The 22,959-nt window shown below is 39.4% G+C and overlaps 1 protein-coding gene across 1 annotated transcript in view; it reads left to right on the top strand.

Moving 5' to 3' along the window:
* The first annotated feature begins 1,306 nt into the window (after positions 1-1,306).
* The window catches only part of LOC149311658 (ATP-binding cassette sub-family C member 9-like), an 87,494-nt gene continuing 65,841 nt past the window's right edge, over positions 1,307-22,959 (top strand). The window contains exons 1-13 of the mRNA XM_089527575.1: positions 1,307-1,397; positions 1,497-1,682; positions 4,644-4,810; positions 5,998-6,139; positions 7,297-7,418; positions 8,064-8,230; positions 9,496-9,738; positions 12,198-12,440; positions 14,232-14,390; positions 15,393-15,548; positions 17,910-18,044; positions 19,218-19,380; positions 20,916-20,956. Coding sequence (XP_089383701.1) covers positions 1,675-1,682; positions 4,644-4,810; positions 5,998-6,139; positions 7,297-7,418; positions 8,064-8,230; positions 9,496-9,738; positions 12,198-12,440; positions 14,232-14,390; positions 15,393-15,548; positions 17,910-18,044; positions 19,218-19,380; positions 20,916-20,956 — 1,746 coding nt within the window. The 5' untranslated portion in view covers positions 1,307-1,397; positions 1,497-1,674. The remainder of the gene's footprint in view (positions 1,398-1,496; positions 1,683-4,643; positions 4,811-5,997; positions 6,140-7,296; positions 7,419-8,063; positions 8,231-9,495; positions 9,739-12,197; positions 12,441-14,231; positions 14,391-15,392; positions 15,549-17,909; positions 18,045-19,217; positions 19,381-20,915; positions 20,957-22,959) is intronic.

Below are 22,959 nucleotides of genomic sequence, written 5' to 3'. Positions count from 1 at the left end.
TGAGTCAGGCTTGCTTTAAAGTTTATATTCATAGTGTAATTTAGCACTGTAAGATGCATTTATATAATAGCTTTGTCAATTAAAATGGGAATGACAGTTTTGAAATAGGCCTAAATAACCTAAAGGCACCATATCCCATCCGATCTCAGAAGCTAAGCAGGTTCACCCCTGGTTAGTACTTCGATGGGAGGCTGCCCATAAATACCAGGTGCTTTAGGCTATATCTCAGAGGAAGGAATTGCCAGAGCCACCGGAGTATTATTTGCCTAAGAAAGCCCTGTGAAATTCCTGGGGTTACAATAAGTTGGTAGGTGACTTTAAGGCACATACACATATTGAAATGTCACATATTAGTAATGACATTTTCAACATGGAGCTTTTTTTTTCTTTTGGTCACAAGGTCCAAGTTCAAATTCACCCACATTGGGTTAGGTATGTGTGTGGATCTAATTACTCATGTTTATATTACACAGTTCTCTCATTGTGCTTAAGGTTTATAGTCTTCCTCCTCCTTATTTTATCCTTTCAAAAACCATGTTAGGTATGCCATGCTAAGGCAGAATGTCTGCCTGAAGGTGTTCCAGTGACTTTCAGACTGGAGGCTGGACCTTTCAGTCCCACTAACCATTATACAACATTGTCTCTCTCTTTCCAAACACAAACACACAAATGCACCTATACATAGGAACATACCAGGGCTGCATCTGAGGCCCATTACAGACGGGCTACAAGTGCCGTGTTGGCACCAAAATTAGGGTTTCAGAGTGCGCGGCAACCACACACTCTGCAACCCTAATACGTATGGACAGCGCCATCTTTATGTGTCGCTGTCCATACGTGACATGAATGCATGATGCAAGCACGTCGCTGCATCCATACCTCCAGGCCCCGCGCTTGCGTCATGAGCACGTCACAGTGATGACGTCCTCTCTGTGTGCTGAAAAGAACCAGCTCTCTTCTATGCCAACATTTTCTGAAGATGCCAGCCACAGATGCTGGCGAAACATCAGGAATAAACTCTTCTAGAACATGGCCACGTAGCCAGAAAAACCCACAAAAAACTAACCTTGATTTTACTACACCATTTTGCTACATCATTGTCTATAAAGGGACTTGAACATCCGTGGATTTTGGTATCCATTTGGGGGGGGGGTCATGGAACCAAATCCCAACTGAGACCAAGGGCCCACTGTATTATTCTTGTCTTGTTAAGGGCTGTGTTGACAGGCAGTTAAAATTTCTTTCCCCAGCTTCACCTGTTGAATACGTGCCAGTCCAAAAGCTTTTAAATGGGCAAGAAGCCATGCCCAAAGGACGAAAATGGAAATGAGACTGAAGGCCTTGGAGTATCCTCCAGACAAGAAAGGAGAGATCATTTAGCACAAAATTTTAAATAAGTAAGTAAAAACAAAAGGAGATGTTAGCTTGGTTCTCCCAAGTTTCCTGCCCTCTTGAGTGCACATATGAGAAAGACAAGAAGAATCTGTACATTTCAGAAACCCGATAGGAGGCAGCAGCTGATCTTCCCATCACCAGCCTAAAAATACTCCACTTTTCTGGGTCCTGTGTGTCGGCTTCTTCTAGCAGAGCAGATCGCTGTCGTCTGAATGATAACGGTCACACCCAAAGAAGTTTTGTGTGGCATTTTCTGTCTGGGTGTGTGTGTATTTGTGTATGGGAAGGTAAGACACTCTGAGCAATTTGATCTGGGCTGGAAAAGTCAATCCCTGTTTTACTTTCCCCCTTGTTTGTCTTATACCTTATGGTACAAAATATCCCCCACCCTCCTTGTATTTCAATGTTGAAAACAGTTTTAAGGTTTTCTTCAACAGCTCTGTACCGATAACTTTGTCATCCTGATTAAAAAAAAATCTTCCATGCCAGCTCCTTTTCCTCCTTTTCTCCACCTCCTTCTCCTTCTGTTTCCTTCTCTGGAAATTGTGACAGCAACTTTTTACCGGTTTGGTAACAGTCTGTTGCATAGTCTAAAGGCAGGCAGTGTTGCATGATGACTGTTTTAAGATGATTTTCTTTAGACAAAAGAAGAGAAAGATGCAAAAGAGCTATTTATATTATTGCAAATTGCATTTGCAGCGATATTTTCTTCTTATTATTAAGCAAATATGTGATTGTAACTTTTTCTTAGTAATTCCACCATGGTGAGGAGGTTTGAGGAGGGTTCAAATTGCCATGCAGTCATAGAAACCCATTGGGTGACCTTGAACAAGTCACACTCTCTCAGCCTCAGAGGAAGTTGTTGTCAAAAAAGAAAAGTTTCCCAATCTCTGTACAATGGTATGCACGATTATTCAAAAGCAAGGCCCATTATGCTCAGTGAGACTTAGTGTATAGACTCAGTGAGACTACAGTGCAGAAAGAATGCAGATCAACACCAGCTTAATTGCTATGGTGCCATCCTACAGAATCCTAAGATTTGCAGTTTTGTGAAGCTCCAGCACTCTTCGGCAGAGAAGGCTAAAGACCTTCTCAGGATTCCATAGGATGGAGCGACACCACTCAAAGTGATGGCAAACTGCATTATTTCTATGGTACAAATGCACCTGCCTCTCAGAAAAGTGTGTTCTAAGACTACAGCTTTACTCTTTTGTGAGGTTTCATCAAGAGACCCACATCTTTTCATCTTGATAATCTCTTCATCCTGCTATTTACATTATTCTTTATCAAATATAGATAAAATAATTTTGATATTTTTGATTAATATGGCAGCCCATCTCATTATTCAACAATATCAAAGTAACCATCTCTGTCCTTTATCTTATTTAGTAAAGAATGATGATGTAGGATGAAGAATATGGAGCAGAGAAAACAAAGTACAGGTTCCTAATGTGAAATAGTTAAATAAGTGTTAGAATCTAGCTATACATACATGATTTTGGATCCAGATCTCCAGTACCTGGTGGCCCTGAGGCCTGGGCAGATCATTTATCTATCAGCCTAACCCACTTCATAGGATTCTTGGGAGCATAAAATGGCATAGATTCATTGAACTGCATAGAGGAAGGGCATGAGACAAATGTGCTAAATATTAAACCATTATACAGAGCTTGGAAAAGTTATTTTTTGTACTATAAACAAAGTATCTCATCTGATTTTGCAATCTAAAGAGTGTCACACATGAGAAATATTACCAGCAGGTATTATTAAAGATCTCCAAGGTTGGGACTGAATTCTATATGAAACCCTGGGGAGCTATTGCTAGATGGACGAATAGTCTCATTCAACATAAGGAAGTTTCCTGTATTCTAATTAAATTAGATTAGGTTGGGTTGGGTTGGATTAGTTTGGATGCAGGAAATTGTTGTTGAATGCCTCCTCACTGTTTTCGATCTATGGAGACCCTAAGGCAACCCAACATGGGGTTTTCTTGGCAAGTTTCTTTAGAGACGGTTTGCCATTGCCATCCTCTGAGGCTGACAGATTGTGACTTGCCCAAGATATGTGTGTGTGTGTTTGTGTGTGCATGTGTGTGTTGGGCTTGAATGGATCACAAGTAAGACCCATTAACTTTAGAAAGAAAAGCAGTATGATATATTGGCCTGGGTGTTGAACTGGGAACCTAGAGACAAAGCTTTGAATCACCTCTTGTCCATGGAAATCCACTTGCTAGTCTTGGGCACATCACACTCTCTCAGCCTTAGAGGAAGGTAAGGGCAAATCCCTCTGAACAAATCTTGCCAGGAAAACTCCACAAGAGGTTTGCCTTAGGGTTGCCATAACTTGGAAATGACTTGAAGGCAAACGAGAACAACAAACTTTACAAAAATCTGTTTCTGATGGTGATGGAAACCACTAGAATTGGATGATTGATCTGGCTTGATTGAAATGCAAAGCTGCCTACATTTTGAGATTCCCTTTGGAAATGTGGCTGTGGGAATTATCCTGCACTTAAGAAACTACACCACTGTGAAGGGTTGGATTCAGTGTTTTCTGTTATAAATCCCACCAAATCTGTATTTCATCCATTTCTTTATTCAGTCCTTAGTTGCCTATCTCTCCTCTTGTTCTTATTTTGTGACTTCAAGTCCTTTCTGAATTATGTTTTCCAGAGACACAGTCCGGTGTTCAAACCACTACATCACATTAACTCTCATCACCACCTGCCTTCCTCTTTGTTTCCAAAACCAGCTTGAAACACTCAATAAGATGATCAGTCCTTCCCGTCCCTGTCTTATGCTTTTCTGCCTGTGACAGAAAAAGCTTCATTGGCTTGGTTTCTGAATGTCCAAAAACACACTTACCATCTTCTATTGTGCAACACAGTCTAGAAACCTATTTCTGGCTTGTACGACTTTGGATGACAAGCATGGGCTCGTGCAATTGAATGTTCTTGCGATCAGTTAAAATATCTGCACATAGAAAATGGGTGTGTCATCTGTTTGAGATGCTAGTTTTCTATATGAATGGAGGTTTTGTATGGAGTAGACTCACTTTAGTGACTCTGCCTTACGCTGAAGGAGTACATCCCAAAGATAGGTTTGCCAAGTCAGAGAGAACTTGACAATAACTGGAGTGGAATTTTCTGGTGGCAATAGATTTTTTTATGTTTTGGCCAGGAAAAGGCAACGATAAGAAACTTCTCCTGGTTTTATCACAACTTTTCTTGTTTCTTTTGCTTTTGATAGTACACCTGTTTCAACAGAAGAAATGAAAGTCGCATTTTGTGGCAATGACAACCCTTCTGCCTACAATATGAGTGGAGGCTTCTTAAGTAATGTCTGCTTTCTGGATGCCCTCAACTTGGTACCCCATGTTTTCCTCTTATTTATCACCTTTCCTATATTATTCATTGGTAAGTAATCAAGCTGCTAATATCTGGACAATCTGCCGTAACAACAACGACAACAACACAATGACTTTTCTCATTCCATTGAAATGTTTATAATATTTCTTCATACTGTATACCTGGCCAAGAGCATTTGGTGGCTCCAGTGTTGGTGTGGTGTTGAATCCATCCTATCTTCTGTCTAAACATGATGGGAATTCCTTTCTCCCAAGTATTGGACCAATTTTTTACAGTTAGGAATGTATCAACTTGAATCATAGAATCATAGAGTTGGAAGAGACCACAAGGGCCATCCAATCCAACCCCATTCTGCCATGCAAGAAATTATAATCAAAGCATCCCTGACAGATGGCCATCCAGCCTCTGCTTAAAGACCTCCAAAGAAGGAGACTCCACTACACTCCGAGGGAATGTGTTCCACTGTCGGACAGCCCTTACTGTCAGGAAGTTCCTCCTAATGTTGAGGTAGAATCTCTTTTCCTGTAGCTTTCATCCATTGCTCCAGGTCCTGTTCTCTGGAGCAGCAGAAAACAAGCTCCCTCCCTCCTCAATATGACATCCTTTCAAATATTTAAACAGGGCTATCATATCACCTCTTAACCTTCTTTTCTCCAGGCTAAACATCCCCAGCTTCCTAAGTCGTTCCTCATAGGACATGGTTTCCAGACCCTTCACCATTTTAGTCGCCCTCCTTTGGACACAGATGAGTGAGATGTTCATTTGGTTCCTTAAATTTGTTTTAAAAAATTTAAGATTTTGCGAAATTAAGTATGGGAGAAATGAACTTGAAAGAGTGCCCTATCCAGGAAAGGATCCTTAGCTCTTCAGAAATTGATCTATGTGTTCATCTGTGTTTGGGGTGCTGAACTAGGGTTGCCATCTATTTTCTTTCTAATGGGTTCCTTATCAAGCACAACATCATCTTCTCCATCCTGGGAAGAGTTCTATCCATTGATTTTGGCTAATACCAGTGGTTGAGAATTTTATTGGATACATTTTATTAGATACACTTTCAAACTTTGGAAATAAAATTTTCAAACTTTTCAAGTTTCTTCCTAAAATGGATGAGATACTAGCATATGAGAGATGAGATACCAATATGTGAAAGTGGGAGGGTGATGCTAAATAGACCAATCTATCCTTCAACTCAGGATCTGCCTTTCAACACTGTTTTTATGCATTCTTTGTTTCAGGATGGGGAAGTCAAAGCTCCAAAGTTCAGATCCATCACAACACATGGCTTCACTTTCCTGGACACAATTTGCGGTGGATTCTGACGTTTACCCTCCTGTTTGTGCATGTATGCGAAATAGGGGAAGGCATTGTTTCAGATACGTAAGAACAAAAATCTTTGCTAATACACTTTCATACACTTGCAAAAATCTTTGCTAATACACTTTCATACACTTGCAAGGTTTAGAAAAGATTTCTGAGAAATCAAATGGGCACAAAGCAGTATACATCTATTAAAATGGAAATGGATAATACTAAAGAAACAAAAACTGAAATGGACTTTAAGCCATGGGGAAAAGTTGCCTAAATTAGGTAAATTGCACATATTAGAGAAAATGCATTAAAAACTGTATGATCAGGAAGGAAACACAAAGGCCTCCCTGGCACCAGGAAGCAGTTTGGCCAGTTATTCATAATTTTTTATAAGTGCCTTCAATACATCAGTTGATTCACTCGGATTGCAGAAACAGCAAGCACATTTACAGATGTGTGCAGCTGGCTGCACAACGCCATTATTCAGCAGAAGGATGGTGTAGTGCAACCACTGCTGCAGGTTTATGTGAGGCCTAGATTCACACAACACAAGTGCAAATTTGGATGCTGGCAATAATAATTATCTGTTTGTGTTTTTGTTGTGTGCCTTTAAACAGTTTCTGACTTATGGCAACTGTAACGAGGATGTGTCACAGGGTTTTCTTGGCAATATTTCTTAAGCAGAGGTTTGCCATGGTCTTCCTCTGAGACTGAGAGAGTGTGACTTGACCAAAATCATCCAGCCGGTTTCCATGACTGAGTGAGGATATGAACCCTGGTCTCCAGAGTCATAGTCCAGTGCTCAAACCATTACACCACACTGGCTTGCCATTAGTTTCTACCATACCATTGAATGAGGCATTGAAGCTGTGTGGATAGCTGAAGGTTGACTACTGAATTCATGGAAGATAAAGACTATTGCCATGCTGTAGAATTAATGCAGTTTGACATCACTTTAACTGTCATGGCTCCATTCCATTGAATGCTAGGATTTGTAGTTTATTTTAGCACCAGAGCTCTCTGACAGAGAAGGCTAAATATCTCACAAAATGACAAATCCCAGATTTCCATAGCACTGAGCTATGGCAGGTAAAATGGTGTCAAACGGCATTAATTTTGTAGTTTAGATGCAGCGGAGTTTTAACCCCTCACTATATAGTGCATCCCCTTGACTGCTGTACTATGCAGCCAAGACACCTTTTCGATATCCCCTTTCTTTTGTGTAGACGGCTGCATACCCGCCATCTCCATCTCTTTCTTCCTGCCATAATGGGATTTGTAGCTGCTACAACATCAATAGTATATTATCACAACATTGAGACATCAAATTTTCCCAAGCTACTTCTTGGTAAGTACTATTAATACCTAACTCTGTCTCTGTCACTATGTCTATCTCTGTGGCTATGTCTATCTCTATGGCTATGGCTATCTCTATCTTACATATTATATATTCAAGCAATTCTTCATGCAGTGTGTTTCTTAAAGCAACCTGATATATTGTTGTTGTTGTTATTATTATTATTATTATTATTATTATTATTTTATATATATAGTGCTGTAGATTTGCACAGCGCTGTACATAAAAACAATAAATATAAAAGAGTAAACCTGCCTATGGCGTACAATCTAAGACATATTTGGGCATATTTATGTATCTATATTGATATCTAACAAGCTAGGGATTGCTTTGACTGTTCTAGAAAAGTGGGAATAAACTACCTTTGCATTGTATGTAGATGGAACAAGGTGTGAATGTGGTGTAAGTTTCCCTTTCTGCTTAGATCTTTCTCTTTTATACATACATGCATACACACAGCACACAAATACATACATTTCAGCTCACCCCCCCCACCCCCCATTTCAGCTGATCACTGCTAGAAACTGATGATGGGTGTTTTGTTCTACTCTTCCCAGTGCTAAATACAGTACTGTAAATCACATATGTGTTATGTATTATATAACTATGTGTTTTAATTTCCTTCTTGTGCCCCAGCTCTCTTTCTGTATTGGATCATGGCCTTTGTCACCAAAACTATCAAGTTAGTCAAATATTGCCAAGACGGGATCCATTTTGCTCAGCTACGTTTCTGTATCACTGGAATTATGGTTGTACTCTATGGGTTGTTAATGGCGGTGGAGATCAATGTCATCCGCATTAGGGTATGTTCTTCTATAGATGTATTGCTGGTAACTCTGTGACACCATTTGCAAGCCACTCGCAATTGGGGGATTTTTGCATTTGCTGAAATCTGATTTGTTCACTTACTCTAAAGGTGTCTCTGCCACTGTTCAGATAAAACATTCTCCCAAAGCTCTTGTCAGACTTGTTTTGGCTGCTTGCCTGTTTCATGTACAATTCCTGCTTATAAATTTCTGCTGCACATTACCCACTGTTGCTTTACTTAAAGCCTAGAAGCCCATAGAGCCGTGCTGAATATTTATCCCAGCTGTGTTCTCCAGACTTTTACTACGTTGCAAAGGCTAGGAGAAACCAAGAGAAATTCCATGCTGCAATAGAAAACAGCTAATTTCCTTCATATATAACTTATGGAAAAACACTTCCCACATTCCTGAATTTTAGAATAGGCAGATATTCAAAAATACTAAATAATAATAAGTGCCAGTATGATACTTAACTGCTTATGATGAGGCACTAAGGTGTATATTCATTTTTAATAGTATGTGCATAGAATAGTTTGTGAAAACAAAATCTGGATTAGACAGAACTGGATAATTTATTTTTTTATCCATCCTTTTGTTGGCGTTTTCATCCCTTCCTTGTCATTTTTAGGGGGTAAAGAGTGGGGACATCCATTTTCCATAAATATGGACAGAATGCTTGTAACTCACTTGAAAGTACCCCTGTGTTAAGGATGTACTACTTCATGAATTTGTATGCAGTGTTTAATTTTAGCAATTTTCTTCCTACTGTGAGAAAGTTTTTGAAAACTGAGTGGTTTTCAAATACTAGTCTCCATTCAAGACTTATTCTGTGCAAAATTCTAACATTTTTTGTGCAGAAAATGCCAGTTTCTGTGCAAAAAATACAAATTTTGTATAAAATAAATCAGATTATAGTCAGTCCAGGATTTTCCCCATCAGGGTTTCCTAGCACTCAAGAAATACCTTTTTAAAAACCATTTTGGGGAAAATATTTGCAAATATTCTTTCCATTTCTGCTCTTGGTTCAAAACCTTCTTCTCATAAGTTTAGTGAACCATGACTTATGTTAGGTTAAAATTACTGTAATGTTTCTCGTTGCTGTAATGTATCTCACATACAACCTCTCTTGTATCTTGCTTGTGTGTTTTTGAAAAGCAGGTGGCTCTACAATAGGTAATATATTTTTTGTTCCACTCAAGCCGAGACCCGTGTTTAGAAAACTTCACTGTCACTTAATAAGGCATGTCCTGTTTTATCCCCAGAGGTATGTATTTTTCACAAACCCTCAAAAAGTAAAGCCTCCTGAAGATCTTCAGGATCTGGGTGTGAGGTTTCTCCAGCCCTTTGTCAACTTGGTCTCCAAGGCAACATATTGGTGGATGAACCCTCTGATCATATCTGCTCACAAGAAACCAATTGACTTGAAGGCAATTGGGAAGCTGCCAATAGCAATGCGAGCTCTTACAAACTATGTCTGCTTGAAAGATGCATATGAAGAGCAAAAGGTAAGGAGCTGAACTGATATTATTTCTTATTGTTAAGCACAGAGCAATGGTTTTTCCAGCCATGTTTCCCCAGAATCTGGATTCTTCTTTCAAATTTGGTTTATCTTTAAGGCACACTGAAACAGCCTCTGCCTGACCTCTGTGTCCAGGTACTATAAAAGGCAAGAAAATACAACTTATTACCTCATTGTAATAATTTTTTTACCACTATTGAATAGAGAGGGCCACATAGGTTTTCCGTTATGGAGAAATTGTAGTATTTCTCTGAGCTTGCCTGGTATTTGAGATCCTCAGTGAAGTTGCTGTTACCTATCTCAACATCTCAAGAAACCAAGTTGGTGAGTACATGAGACAGGACTTTCTCTGCAGTGGCACCTCTGTTGTGAGCTTCCTCCTCAGGGAGATCAGGCTGGCTCTGTCCCTGTTGAGCTTCCAGTAGGGGACCAGGACTGCACTGTTTTGTTTGTCCTTTGGTCCTTAAAATCTGGAACCCTGGATGAACTGCTTAGTTAAGAAAATGTAATTATGTAATGACTCCTCCTCCACTATGCCTGCTTTACTGGATCAGGGAAGAAGGTCCATTCAGCTTCCAATTGGGGTGCAAATAGGATGATTTTTCAAGCCTCCTCCTGCAAGCAGTGAAGCAGTTATAAAGACTTCCAACAGGGGTCCTGCTTCTGATTATGGCAGATCCCAGAATTCCTCAGCATTGGTCCAGGACTGTTAAAATGGTGTCAAACTGGATTATTTATGCAGTGTGTTTTGCCACAAGAAGCTGACAGCATGAGCTTTCTTAGACTCTGTCTCTATCTGGGTAATGACTCTCCCCTTTTTGGTGAATTATAAGTGGCCCTCCTGGGTAAAGCATTGATGTTTCATACAGGGGGAGCGAAGTCCAATCCTTGCCCTTTCCACATTTTAAAAAGCAAAACTATCAGCAGAACAGAGGTTCATTTCAGAAGGCAGGTGTCAGAGTTTTGTAAAACTGTCACTGGCTTTGCTGGCTGGAGAACTTTGGGAGACGTAATCCAAAAAAGTAGCCACGTCTAAGCTTTGCAACATACATATATCACAGAAGTCCTCGAGAAGCTGTTAACGTAATGCTTTTGTTTACTTGAGTACTTTAGAGAGAATAGTTACTCAAGCGTAGCCTGCTCACAAGACTCCTAAAAAGAGTCTGATGAAGTCCAGCTCTTCCTGTCTGACGTGAAACAGAGATGGTTTGGACTTCATTCCATCTTCATGCAGAATCCAGGAGTCTTCTCATCCCTGACGACTTTGATCATACTTTATTGAAAGACATTGAGCTTGAGGCTGACTGGGTTCCCCTCCCCTACATAATTGTATTTAAGATCTTTTAATGGGCAGCTTTTCTAAGAGAAGCCAATGGCTCAAGGTACGAACGGGACAAGTTCGTTCCCAGGAATTGGTACAACAAAGGTTCTTTGACAGCAGAACTACATGAATGCAGCCAATTTATCAGTGGAAGAATCAGTGGCATCATTCGTTCATTCATTCATTCATTCATTCATTCATTCATTCATTCAGAGTTTTTATGCCCAGCTCTTCCGCCAGAGTGGCTTACAAATTGTTAATTATTCATGTGAAGTCGAAGGCTTTCATGGCCGGCATCCATGTTTTTTGTGGGTTTTGGGGATATGTGGCCATGTTCTAGAAGATTTTGCTCCTGACGTTTCACCAGCATCTGTGGCTGGCATCTTCAGAGAATGCTTGCCTGGAAAAAGTGGGTGTATATATACTGTGTGAGCCTGGGAATGCAGGAGTGATTTGCATGTGTATGTTCTGTGCTGATGGCTGGCTTCAGGCTGGGAGGCTAATGCACACGAGGATTAATGTCTGCTAATTGGTGATCATTACCTGCTGGGAAAGCCCGTGACTCTGAATGGTTTCCCATATGCATTTGCTGAGTCCTTATTTTGCTATTCCTCAGGACTGGTAGCCAAATTTTGTTCACTTTAAGGGTTTCTTCTTTCCGGTTGAAATTATCCAGATGTTTGTGGATCTCAATGGCTTTCCTGTGCATCCTGACATGGTAGTGGTTGGCATGGTCCAGAACTTCAGTGTTTTCAAACAGTATTTTATGCCCAGGATGGTTAGTGGCATGATCTGGTACTGCTGATTTTTCTGGCTGCAGTGCCTCTCGTGTTCCTTGATTCTTGTTTGCACACTGCCTTTGGTGGTCCCTATGTAATTACTCAGTTTCCTGCCCTCGGGTTTACATCTAAAAAAGACATGAAACAAAAGGAGGAGGGAATGGCAGTGCGGAAGGGGATCAAGTCCAGTGGTTCTTCTCTCCTTCAGAGGCCAGGGCCATGGCAGATGAATGGAGGGAGGGCCCTTCTTCTGTTTCTGGGTTAGGCACAATGGACAGTAGCTCAGTTTGAAATTCTCTTTTATTTTATCAAATTGATTTGGCTCTACCTTATTTTCTTTTCCAGAAAAAAGTGGCTGACCATCCAAATCGTGTCCCTTCCATCTGGCTAGCGATGTATCAGGCTTTTGGGCGGCCAATCCTTCTCAGCAGCACATTCCGTTACTTAGCTGACCTTCTGGGGTTTGCTGGACCGCTCTGCATTTCTGGCATTGTTCACAGTTTCTCCAATGATACCCAAAATGACATGAGCCCAAATGTTTCTGGTCTGTTCAATGGTACTGTGAGCTATTCTACCACATTATCTAAAGTAAGTGAACGATTTTGTCAACTTTATGTCAGCAGATAACATATTCCTTTTATTACCAGACAAGAATCCATCTGATGCATGTTTAGGTTCCCCTATAGAAGCAGTTGGACTTTTTTGTACAGCATGTAATGTCCTCATTCAGTTCAAAGCTGAGCAAGTGAAGTTGTGCATACATTGCTGTTGTGCATGCATATATATATATATATATATATATATATATATTGCGCTGTGCATTGGGTTGCACAACATTGTCATTCAAGTCTCTGTTTGAAAACCTCCAAAGAAGGAGTGTGTTCCACTATTGAACAACTCTTACTGTAAGGAAGTTCTTCCTAGTGTTGAGGTGGAATTTCTTTTCTTGTAGTTTGCATCCATTGCTTTTGGTCCTAGTTTCTGGAACAGCAGAGAACAAGCTTGCTCCATCCTCAATATGACAGGCCTTCAAAGGCTGCTTCTTGGCCTTTTGGCTAAGATCAAGTGTAGTAAAAGGCAATAAACTAGGCTACAGAGACAATACAAGGAGAAGACTAAAACTTTAACAAAAGGAGATAAACTACTTATATTGACTAAACACTCCAACCTATACAATAAAATAATGCAAAGAACATTTGTTAAATAGAGAGCAAGACACAATTGTAACCAATCTAGTCATCTCACCTACTTAGTCTAACCTCACCTACCCTACCCTGCTTAGTACATGGACTTTTTTCACTCTCATAATAAAAAAATACTTTAAACTTATGTCAAAAATGATTTTATAGTTTTCAAACACAATTTAAATAGTAGTGAAATACATTTATGTTCTATAAATGGCTTTTTTATCTTGTATTGTTTTTAAGTTTAAGTAATTAAAACCAATCTCAAATTACCATTAAAAAGACCAAACCTTTATTGCTTTAATGTCACAGCAATAAAAAAGTCTTTAACCTGTAAAAACCTAATTGGCTTTTTGACTAATTCTCAGTACTATAATAATAATAATAATAATAATAATAATAATACATTTTATTTGTATACCGCTTTTCCATAGATCAAAGCAGTTTACAGACCATATAAAAACCATTAAACAGCTCATAAAAATAGATAAAATCCACTAATACAAATTATACAAAATCTCTATGACGAGAGATTGGAACCTAAGTGTTATGTCATGTTTAGCATTAACAAACGAAACAACAGAAATCAAGGGGGGAAATAATTACGAGGGGCAACAGGAAGAGCCAAAATATTTCTCACCTGGGGTGGCCAAATAACTAGAGCTGGCCCTGTTGCTAAAATACAGTGGGCCCTTGGTATCCACTGAGATTTGGTTCCAGGACCAAAATGGATACCAAAATCCATGGATGTTCAAGTCCCATTATATAAAGTGGCATAGTAAAATGGTATCTCTGATATAAAATGGCAAAATGAATCTCTGCTTTTTTGAATTTGAACATATTTAAAATATTTTCAAGCAGTAGATGCTTGAATCAGCAGATAAATAAAACGTGGCTATGGAGAGCTGACTGTACTGCTTTTCTAGCTGTTGTGATAGTCTTAAAAGGCTGGATACCAAGAATGTGTGGGTCCTAGAGTCCAGAAAAAATAACTTTTTTGACAAGTAATGGAGGCACCTGCATTGATTTAACATGAAACAGGTCAACTACCTGCCCCTCAAAGTCGCTAAAGCATTTGCAGATATGAAAAGTATGTGAGGATTCCCCCAGAGATTTCTTTAATCATATTTTTCTCCCCCTTGATACTGGAGCTTCAGAAATTCTCTGAATTTATCTCTGTCCTTTTGTTCCTAAGAATCCTACAGATCCATATCTCACCTCTAGCGATTTTCTCAAAACCAATTATGTCCTGGCCGTTCTGCTTTTTCTGGCCCTCATCCTGCAAAGGACGTTTCTCCAGGCCTCCTACTATGTTACTATAGAAACAGGCATCAATTTACGAGGAGCTTTACTGGTGAGTAAAGGTGTTACTTCATTAAACTGCACACTATGAAATCTGATGAGACCTTTATGCTTTGCTTCATTTGTTCTTTATAGAAAATCACAAGCAAAGCTGGAGTAGGATAAAAGACAGAGCCACATAGATCTGATAAAAATGTTTACATACTAGAATGAACATACTCCAGGAATTGTTTGGCTTGCTTTAACTAATAACTCTTTGGTAGTCTTCAGTGCATATTTCTACTATAATGTGTAAAGGCTTGTGGTGAGGAGAGTGGAGCCACTTGTATGGGGATTCTTGGATTGTGATAAAAATATTTAAAAAGGGGTTTTTAAAGTTACTTTTTACTTGTATTTTTAAACTTATCTTTAAAATAGAAATCTGCTTTGTGTTTTAACTCTTATATTAATAGATGTTTCATTGTGCTGTGCTTTTAAATGGTTGTAAGCCCTCTTGCATCCTATGTGTGGAGAAAAGTGGCTAAATAAATAAATGTGATATTTCCAACTGCTGGTCCAAAATTTGTTAAAAGACAACATGCAAACTTTAAAAAGACCATCACACACCATAAAAGCCTATTCCAGTCAGTTTCCAAATGACATATTATTAGCTATATTTTTATTATTTATTATATTTTCTGCATAGAAAATGCTGTTTCTTGTGCAGAAAATGTTGTTGGGGACTTATTCCATGCACAATTTGCACATTTTGTGTAGAATAATATTGTGGGGTTTTTTTTTGGTATATTTTAATGTGTGATTTTAATAGTTAATTGTTTAATTGGTGTTTTAGGGGTGGGTGGGAATTATTGGGACATGGGGTTTGTATGGATGTTTTAACTGGAAGCCGCCTCAACTTTCACTGAAAGAGAGGTGGGGTATAAATACAGTTTTATTATTATTTATTTTATTTTATTATATTTCCTGTGCAGGTATCAGTATTTCCTGTGCAAAAAGTTGCATTTGTGCCCAGAATTTGTACTTGCTGATTGTATACTTGCTTCTTTTTCTTCAGGCAATGATTTATAATAAAATCCTGCGACTTTCCACATCCAACTTGTCAATGGGAGAGATGACACTGGGACAGATCAATAATTTGGTTGCCATCGAAACAAATCAGCTCATGTGGTTCTTGTTCCTGTGTCCCAACCTATGGGCTATGCCCGTTCAGGTAGAGCATGGAAGTAAGGGACTACTTTTTGGAAGACACAACAGATACATTCACTTCATTGGGGGGGGGGGGGTGGTGTATAAAAAGTCATGCACATCTCTTAAATAACCAGGTCTTAAAGAATAGTATGTCTTTGAAGACAGCCCTAAGGTCTATAACTGAAGTCATGCACAACAGGTTTAGTTCCACATTTAATCCTTGGCATCCCCAGGTTAAGTAGCAGGGAATGAGACCTCATGTGATATGTACCATGGGAACTCCCACCACCACCACCACCAATGTGTAGAAAACTGACCATGAGCTATAAAGGAATAATGTGATTTTCTGAACTCCTCCACCAGCTGCTGCTGATATGAAAGAGATGGTATAAAATGAACAAGCAAACTGAGTGGCGGTTGGGGGGGGGGGGGAGACTCACAAGGAGAGAATACTGGATGAGTATCCCTTACCTAAAATACTTGGGATCAGAAGTGTTTGGGGGGGATTATTTTGAATTTTGGAATATTTGCAGATACATAATGACATATCTTGAAGATGGGACACAAATCTAAACATGAAATTCATTTATTTTTCATGTATGCCTTATACACATACCCTGAAGGTAATTTAATACATAATAATTTAAAAATAATTTTGCACTTGAAAAAATTGAACCATCAGAAAGCAAAGATGTCGCTGTCCCAGCTACCCATGTGGACAGTTTTGGATTTTGGAGTATTTTGGATTTTGGTATTCTGGATAACGGAGACTCAACCTGTATTGCTCATACATTATGTTACGACTATAGCATGTGAAAGTTACTATGGGAGTGCTCAGCCCATTGGCAAGTGTAACATTTAGCCATTTTAGTTTATAGTACAGAGATCACTTTCCAGATGTGTGGAGCTTCAACACTTAGAAGCACCAAGTAATGTGGCCCATGGGAAGGGATTAGGGGGGTTGTAATCCAAAAGATCTGAGAGGTCAGAGCTTTCCCAGCTTTCTTTTAGTCCACTTAAAGTTCAAAAGCCTCTAAGGAGTTATCCAAGGTGCTAAATTTATTTTGGGGTTAGAGTTCAGCAACTTGGATGGCTTCTTTAGAGTTCAGACTAAAACCCAGAGCTGATTCTACTGAGGTGGAAGATACTAGCCATCACTGGTAATGGCACATGACATATGCCAAAATCCAGTGTATTGCACAAAAATGAAGATAAGATGAGAGAAAAAGAAAACATTCTGGATGTTGTACTGTTCATATAATGGTCAGTTATAAATAGAAATGGGGTGTTCACAGTTGAAAAACAGGGCTTAAGGGCCTGCAAAAAGCAACCAGGTGACTTTTTCAAAATGGCTGGAATACTGGCAGAAGTTGGTTTTATAACCTGCAACCTTAACCATCTGGGGCCCAGTTGACATCTACTGCTTCTCATCTACTCTTGTCATGGCAGCAAGGTAACAGTTTATGCATCTTTATAATGCAGGGGCTTCTTGAATAAAATTATTGTATCTGGTTTAAAGAATGTTTCCTTCTCCAAACTTTTCAGTTGAGGTAGAATGAAAATAGAAGGGAAAACCAGGACTTTATTGGTCTCAATAAATCAGATTTCAGCAAATATTTTATACTACTTTATTCTTTCTTTTACCAGACTCCCAAGATGGGGAGTCTAGCAATAACTTTTTTTAAAAAAAACTCAAATGCAATGAAATGTTAACATTCTCAGTCAAAAGCAAGTCAACAAAATATATTAAAACAATAAGCAACATGGGACTCCATTACAAGGAATGACCACTGTTATCTTTTAAATGAAAACAACAACAACCCACAACCCTTTAATTTTAAGACTTTGTTAAGAGCTGTGGCCAGATAGGAGAGTTCTGTAGAGAGAATGCCATGGGTAGAGGAAACACAAAGCAGGACACTGCATAAATTCTTTGGAACTGCATAAATTCTCCTGAATTCATTCATCAAAATCGGTATCATTATCATCTTCACCACCACCACCAGTTCTTCAGAAAGATATATGCAAGATGTGTGTGTGTGTGTGTGTGTGTGTGTGTCTTTATACCCCAGATATGTGCACACCCTTCAGAGGTGTATGTTCTGCAAGCATAGTTTGATTTTGGCATCCAGATTCAAGTACAACCCTGAACACAGGAATGCACAACACCCTCTGAATGTTTTGGACTTGAACTCCAAGAAGTTCTTGTAATAAATCCCATAGTCAATATCAAGGGACAATGGGAGTTGTGCTCTGAAACATCTGAAGGGCCAAATGTTCCTGACTCCTGCCCTAACAGGTGAAGCCACCTTGACATTCAGCTGTACAGTTTGTGCTGGCAACATTTCACAACACTCTCTATGTTTTCCTCCTTTTTTTGTAGATCATCATGGGTGTCATTCTGCTCTACAACCTTCTTGGACAGAGTGCCTTGGTTGGAGCTGCTGTCATTGTGCTATTGGCTCCAATACAGTATTTCATAGCGACAAAGTTGGCTGAGGCTCAGAAGAGTACGCTTGTAAGTCACTCGCTCCAACATGACAACTGTATGGTTAGAGCAGATGGTGACCAGAATGGAATTGCTGAAGTTCTATTTTTAGCCAATGGTTCTGCCTTCTTTGCTTATGATACAGTATGGCGCCGCTCCATAATCATGGAGGATATGTTCCTGGACTTACCATGAAAAAGTGAAACCGCAGATAATAGTGAATCCCATTGAAATGAATGACTTCCTGAAGAAGTTGACAATAGAGTTGCACTAGAGGACCGAGAGATTTTTAGAGAGAACGCTTCTAGGTTCTTCTAGCATGACTCTATGGTCAGTTTCTACTGGAAGCATAAAGAATTGCAACGAAGGACCAGAAAATGCTTAGGCAGAATGTATTTTTGGTGGGGCATGGTTAAGTAAAACTATGGGTACCAGTTACATGGATACAGGGGTTGTACTGTATTTGTAAACCAATTGATAGCATGAGATCTTCAAGTAGTTCATGTTAAGAGTAGATGCTGCTTAGCATCTTTATTTAAGTTCATTTAACGTACACTGGTTTCATAAAAACTGGAGTCAGAACAATCTAAATACAATGAATTACCATGGAAAGTCATGCCATTTATGTAAAACCTCAGAAATAATATTTAAAAATATACAGAGGGTAAATACTGTTGAACCAGTTGCTGGAAATTCTGGAGAATTGTTGTGCATTTACACGTCTGGATAATTACATTTTTCAATGAAGAGAAAATGGTTCTTAACATTTAAAAAAAATAGTGATGGCATCAAATGAATTCACATGTTTTCTCAAACCACAGTTTGGAATATTGGAGGGGGGGAGCAGCAGTCCCTCATTCCCTTTCCTTGTAGCTTTGGTTTCTGTCTGCAGTTTGGCATGATTTTGGAATTGGCAAACTATGACAGTGCTTGCCTTAAAAACTAGAATCAGATTATATGACCTGAAATGAAAGCTTGTCTAAAATGAACCTTTATCTTCTTGAATGCATGAATAAGACCATTTGCATTAGCACTCATTTCACTACCTGAGCTGCGTGGAAAAAATTTCAAAAATAGGTAACTTTCTCTACAGATTTAAAGGCTGGAAAGATAGTTTCTAAGAGGTCCTTTTGTATTCCTCTTTTGATTATTTTTATGTGCAACCTAATGCATTTTTCTCTATCTCCTTTTTAATGGAAAAAGGATTATTCTACAGAACGGCTGAAGAAAACCAATGAGATACTGAAAGGCATCAAACTGTTAAAGCTGTATGCTTGGGAGCATATATTCTGTAGAAGTGTAGAAGATACACGACTGAAGGAACTCACCAGTCTCAAAACCTTTGCTCTTTACACATCTCTCTCCAGTAAGTAATTGAAATCCCATATGGCATCTTGATTTTTAGACCTTATTTAATTAATTTATTTAATAATCTATACCTCTCTATTCTTTATCAAAAGACAAGCTCAGAGAGGTTTACACTCTCTCTCTCTCTCTCTCTCTCTCTCTCTCTCTATATATATATATATATATATATATAATGTCACAAGTGAGTGAAACATGCAGAACTGAGAACGCTCAGCAATAAAAGCAGTAGTAGGCCAAAAGAAAAAAAGAAAAAAAATCTCTTCATAATAGCAATGAAAATGAAATATTATCATATCGTAAATAAAAGCACTAAAATAGATCAGGTTTAAAAAAGTGGATAACATTTATGTGACCCCCTGAAACTTTCCAGTCCATCAAAGAGTAGAGTTGCTTTACTGCAAAGTGACCCTTATTGCAAGGGATATCCCCTTATTTAAGGTGGGAAAGCTTAACACGTATAAAGATGCAAAAAATCCTATATTTTCCAGTATTGCTCATACGTGTCGCCCCTCAAATTCTACAACAAATGGCTACTGACCCCCCACCCACCCCATTTCAGTGCCTATAGATTGAGAGGAAGATCTCAAGGCTATAAAGGGGGTATCATCTTTCACCCTTTGCTCATTCCCAGGATTCATTTCCTTCTCTATATGAACACACAGAGCGATCACATGCAATGCAGGTCATATTCTCCCAAATAAGAGAGCCAGTTGGGTGCAGTGGTTTGAGTGTTGAATTCTGTAGATCAGGGTTCAGGTTCTTGTTCGGCCATGGAAACCCACTGGGTGACCCTGGGCAAGTCATACTCTCTCAGCCTCTGCAAACCCCCTCTGAACAAATCTTGCCAGGAAAACCCTGTGATAAGTTTGCCTTATGGTTGACATATGTCGGAAAGGACTTGAAGGCACACAACAAGGAACATCCTTTCAGTAGTTCTTTAATCTCTTCTTCAACTTTAGATACTTCCTGGTAAGATTGGGGGGGGGGGGAATCTTTGTGAGACTTGCAAGTTTATGTAACTGGACTAAAGGGAAAAAATGATCCAACAAAATTGCTCTTCTGACCTCTTTTTCCCTTTCTCATACTCTGGGACAAGCGTGACAACAGCACTCTTACTAGTTCTCTAAACTTCCTTATTGAACTAGGTGACATCAGTTTGTTTACACTATTAATTACAGAGACAGTATCTATGGATGTCTGATATTTGAAAATTTATTTGTTTAAGGACCACCCTGGGATTAAGGGGGACATAATCTTGCTAAATTAAATAATTCCCACACATACACACCCGGAACTATATTTTAACTGTGATACAGCCCTACAATTCCTGTGGGAATACATTTTCCAGCTCAATAAAATACACAAACTGTATTTCCAAGGGTTTTGTTTTTGGTTATTTGACATGAAAAGCTTTCTTTAATTGCCTGTTAAGGGCTGGTTGGAACATTAAATTCTGAAAAGGAAAGCCTATTAAGGCAAAAGTTCACACTAGTGCCTAAAATCTGATACATCTTGGTGTGCTTCTTTCCACAGTTTTTATGAATGCAGCTATACCAATTGCAGCTGTTCTCGCGGTAAGAACTCTTTTGAAAGGGGTTGTTTTCATGAAACAAAATAGGATTTGAGGAGGTGTAGGATGGCCATTGCAATTGCCCCCAAACCCCTGGCATGCTATGAGACACTAGAAGCTCTTAAAATAGGAATGGGGAACTACTGGGGGTTGCATTGTAGTAATGGATAAGGCTACAGCCACAAGGCAGAAGCAAACAAAATAGTCTAGCTACAGTAGTTCCCATACTGGTAACCTCCCAATTAGACTACTGCAGCGCACTCTGAGTGGGGCTGCTTTTGAAGATATCTCGGAAATTGCCATCTTATAATGCCAATCTGAAAAGAATCGCAGCCTGAATTCAAGATGCTTGTAATGACACTTAAAGCCCTAAATGGCTTGAGACCTCAGTATTTTATGAGTCTCTCCCTATGTACGCCTGTTCAAGGACTGAGGTCTGCTGGAGGGACCCTTTTCTACATTCCACCAGTGGGAGGATGAGGGTTAAGGCTTTCTCTGATGTGGAATGCCCTCTCCTTGGAGGCATGATCAGCACCAATGCTGGCTTTGTTTAGGTGCCAAATAAAAACACAACTATTCACTAATATTTTCAGGGCCTTACTGATTCACTCCCAATTCTCACTCCCAGATTCTTTGTCCCTGGATTCAAGCATCCATGGCTTGAAAATATTAAAAAAATATATAAATTCCAAAAGCAAACCTTGTTTTTACCATTTTATATAAGAGACATCATATCTCTATGCCACTATATTTAATGGGACTTAAGCATCCATGGATTTGGGTATTCTCCTGGGCGTCATGGAACCAAATCCCAGCAGATACAGTGCCCATTGTATTATGCTTATCATACTTGTATGCTGCCCTGAGATGTTGTGATATTGGTGTACACACACACACACGTGAAATAGTGTGAAGTGATGTGGAGAAGGCCAAGTGGGACATTTTCCCACCAAGTTCAGTTCTTTGCAACAATTTCCCAGGTTGCATGCTCAGTTCCATGTGGGAATGTAAAATTTTTGCTTATGTTGTTCTTGTGGGCTGGAATGGAAAACTGCTCATAATCCTTATAAGGATTATATTATAAGGATTATATTATATTACTTCCCTATAATCCTGTCCAGCGCTGTTTTATGTTCCACCTAGGAGAAAAATATTATTGCTGATTGAATGCACAGTGTTTATTATTATTATTATACTTTATTTATATAGCGCTGTATGTTTTCTGCAAGTGAATTTGATGTTTATGACCAGAAAGAACACCAGTCCCGTTCGGATATTCCTTGCAGTGTGTATTCTGATTCTCACTCCAGTTTATGTCCACAATTCCTGAAGGGAGGGTATACAAGATCATCCATTGAGATTCAATAGATATGAAAAGGTTTGAAAAGCTGAAAATATGACAGAAATTTTGAGACAATTTTTATGAGTCAGTAATGGGCTGGATGAGGGAAAACCGACTCAAGCTGAATCCAGAGAAAACGGAGGTACTTGTGATAGGTTCCCCTGGTCCAGGAATGGCGGTGGTTCCACCTGTCCTGAACGGGGTCACGCTCCCTGTGAAGGACTCCGTGCGCAGTCTGGGGGTGCTTCTTGACTCGTCGCTTCACCTGACTGCTCAGGTGAATGCGACGGTCAAGAACACCTGCTATCAGCTTCGGCTTATTCACCAGCTGTGCCCATACCTGACCCAGAGGGACCTTGAAACTGTGGTACATGCTCTGGTAACCTCGAGACTGGACTGCAATGTACTCTACATGGGGCAACCCTTATACCAAACCCGGAAGCTACAAATGGTGCAGAATATGGCAGCCAGGCTGGTCACTAGTACTTCCATATAACACCGGTGTTAAAAGACCTCCATTGGCTGCCCATTCGCTTCCAGGCACAATATAAGGCGTTGGTGATTACCTATAAAGCCCTAAATGCTTTGGGCCCGGGATACCTGAAGGACCGCCTCTCCCCGTATATTCCGTCCCGCACCCTCAGAACATCTGGGCAGCAATTACT

The sequence above is a fragment of the Sceloporus occidentalis genome, unplaced genomic scaffold (genome assembly GCF_023333645.1).
Source record: "Sceloporus occidentalis isolate IW3139 unplaced genomic scaffold, rSceOcc1.0.p SCAF_5, whole genome shotgun sequence".
Classification (NCBI taxonomy): Eukaryota; Metazoa; Chordata; class Lepidosauria; order Squamata; family Phrynosomatidae; genus Sceloporus; species Sceloporus occidentalis.
The sequence above is the reverse complement of the archived record's forward strand: the minus strand, read 5'-3'. Positions and strand labels throughout refer to the sequence as shown.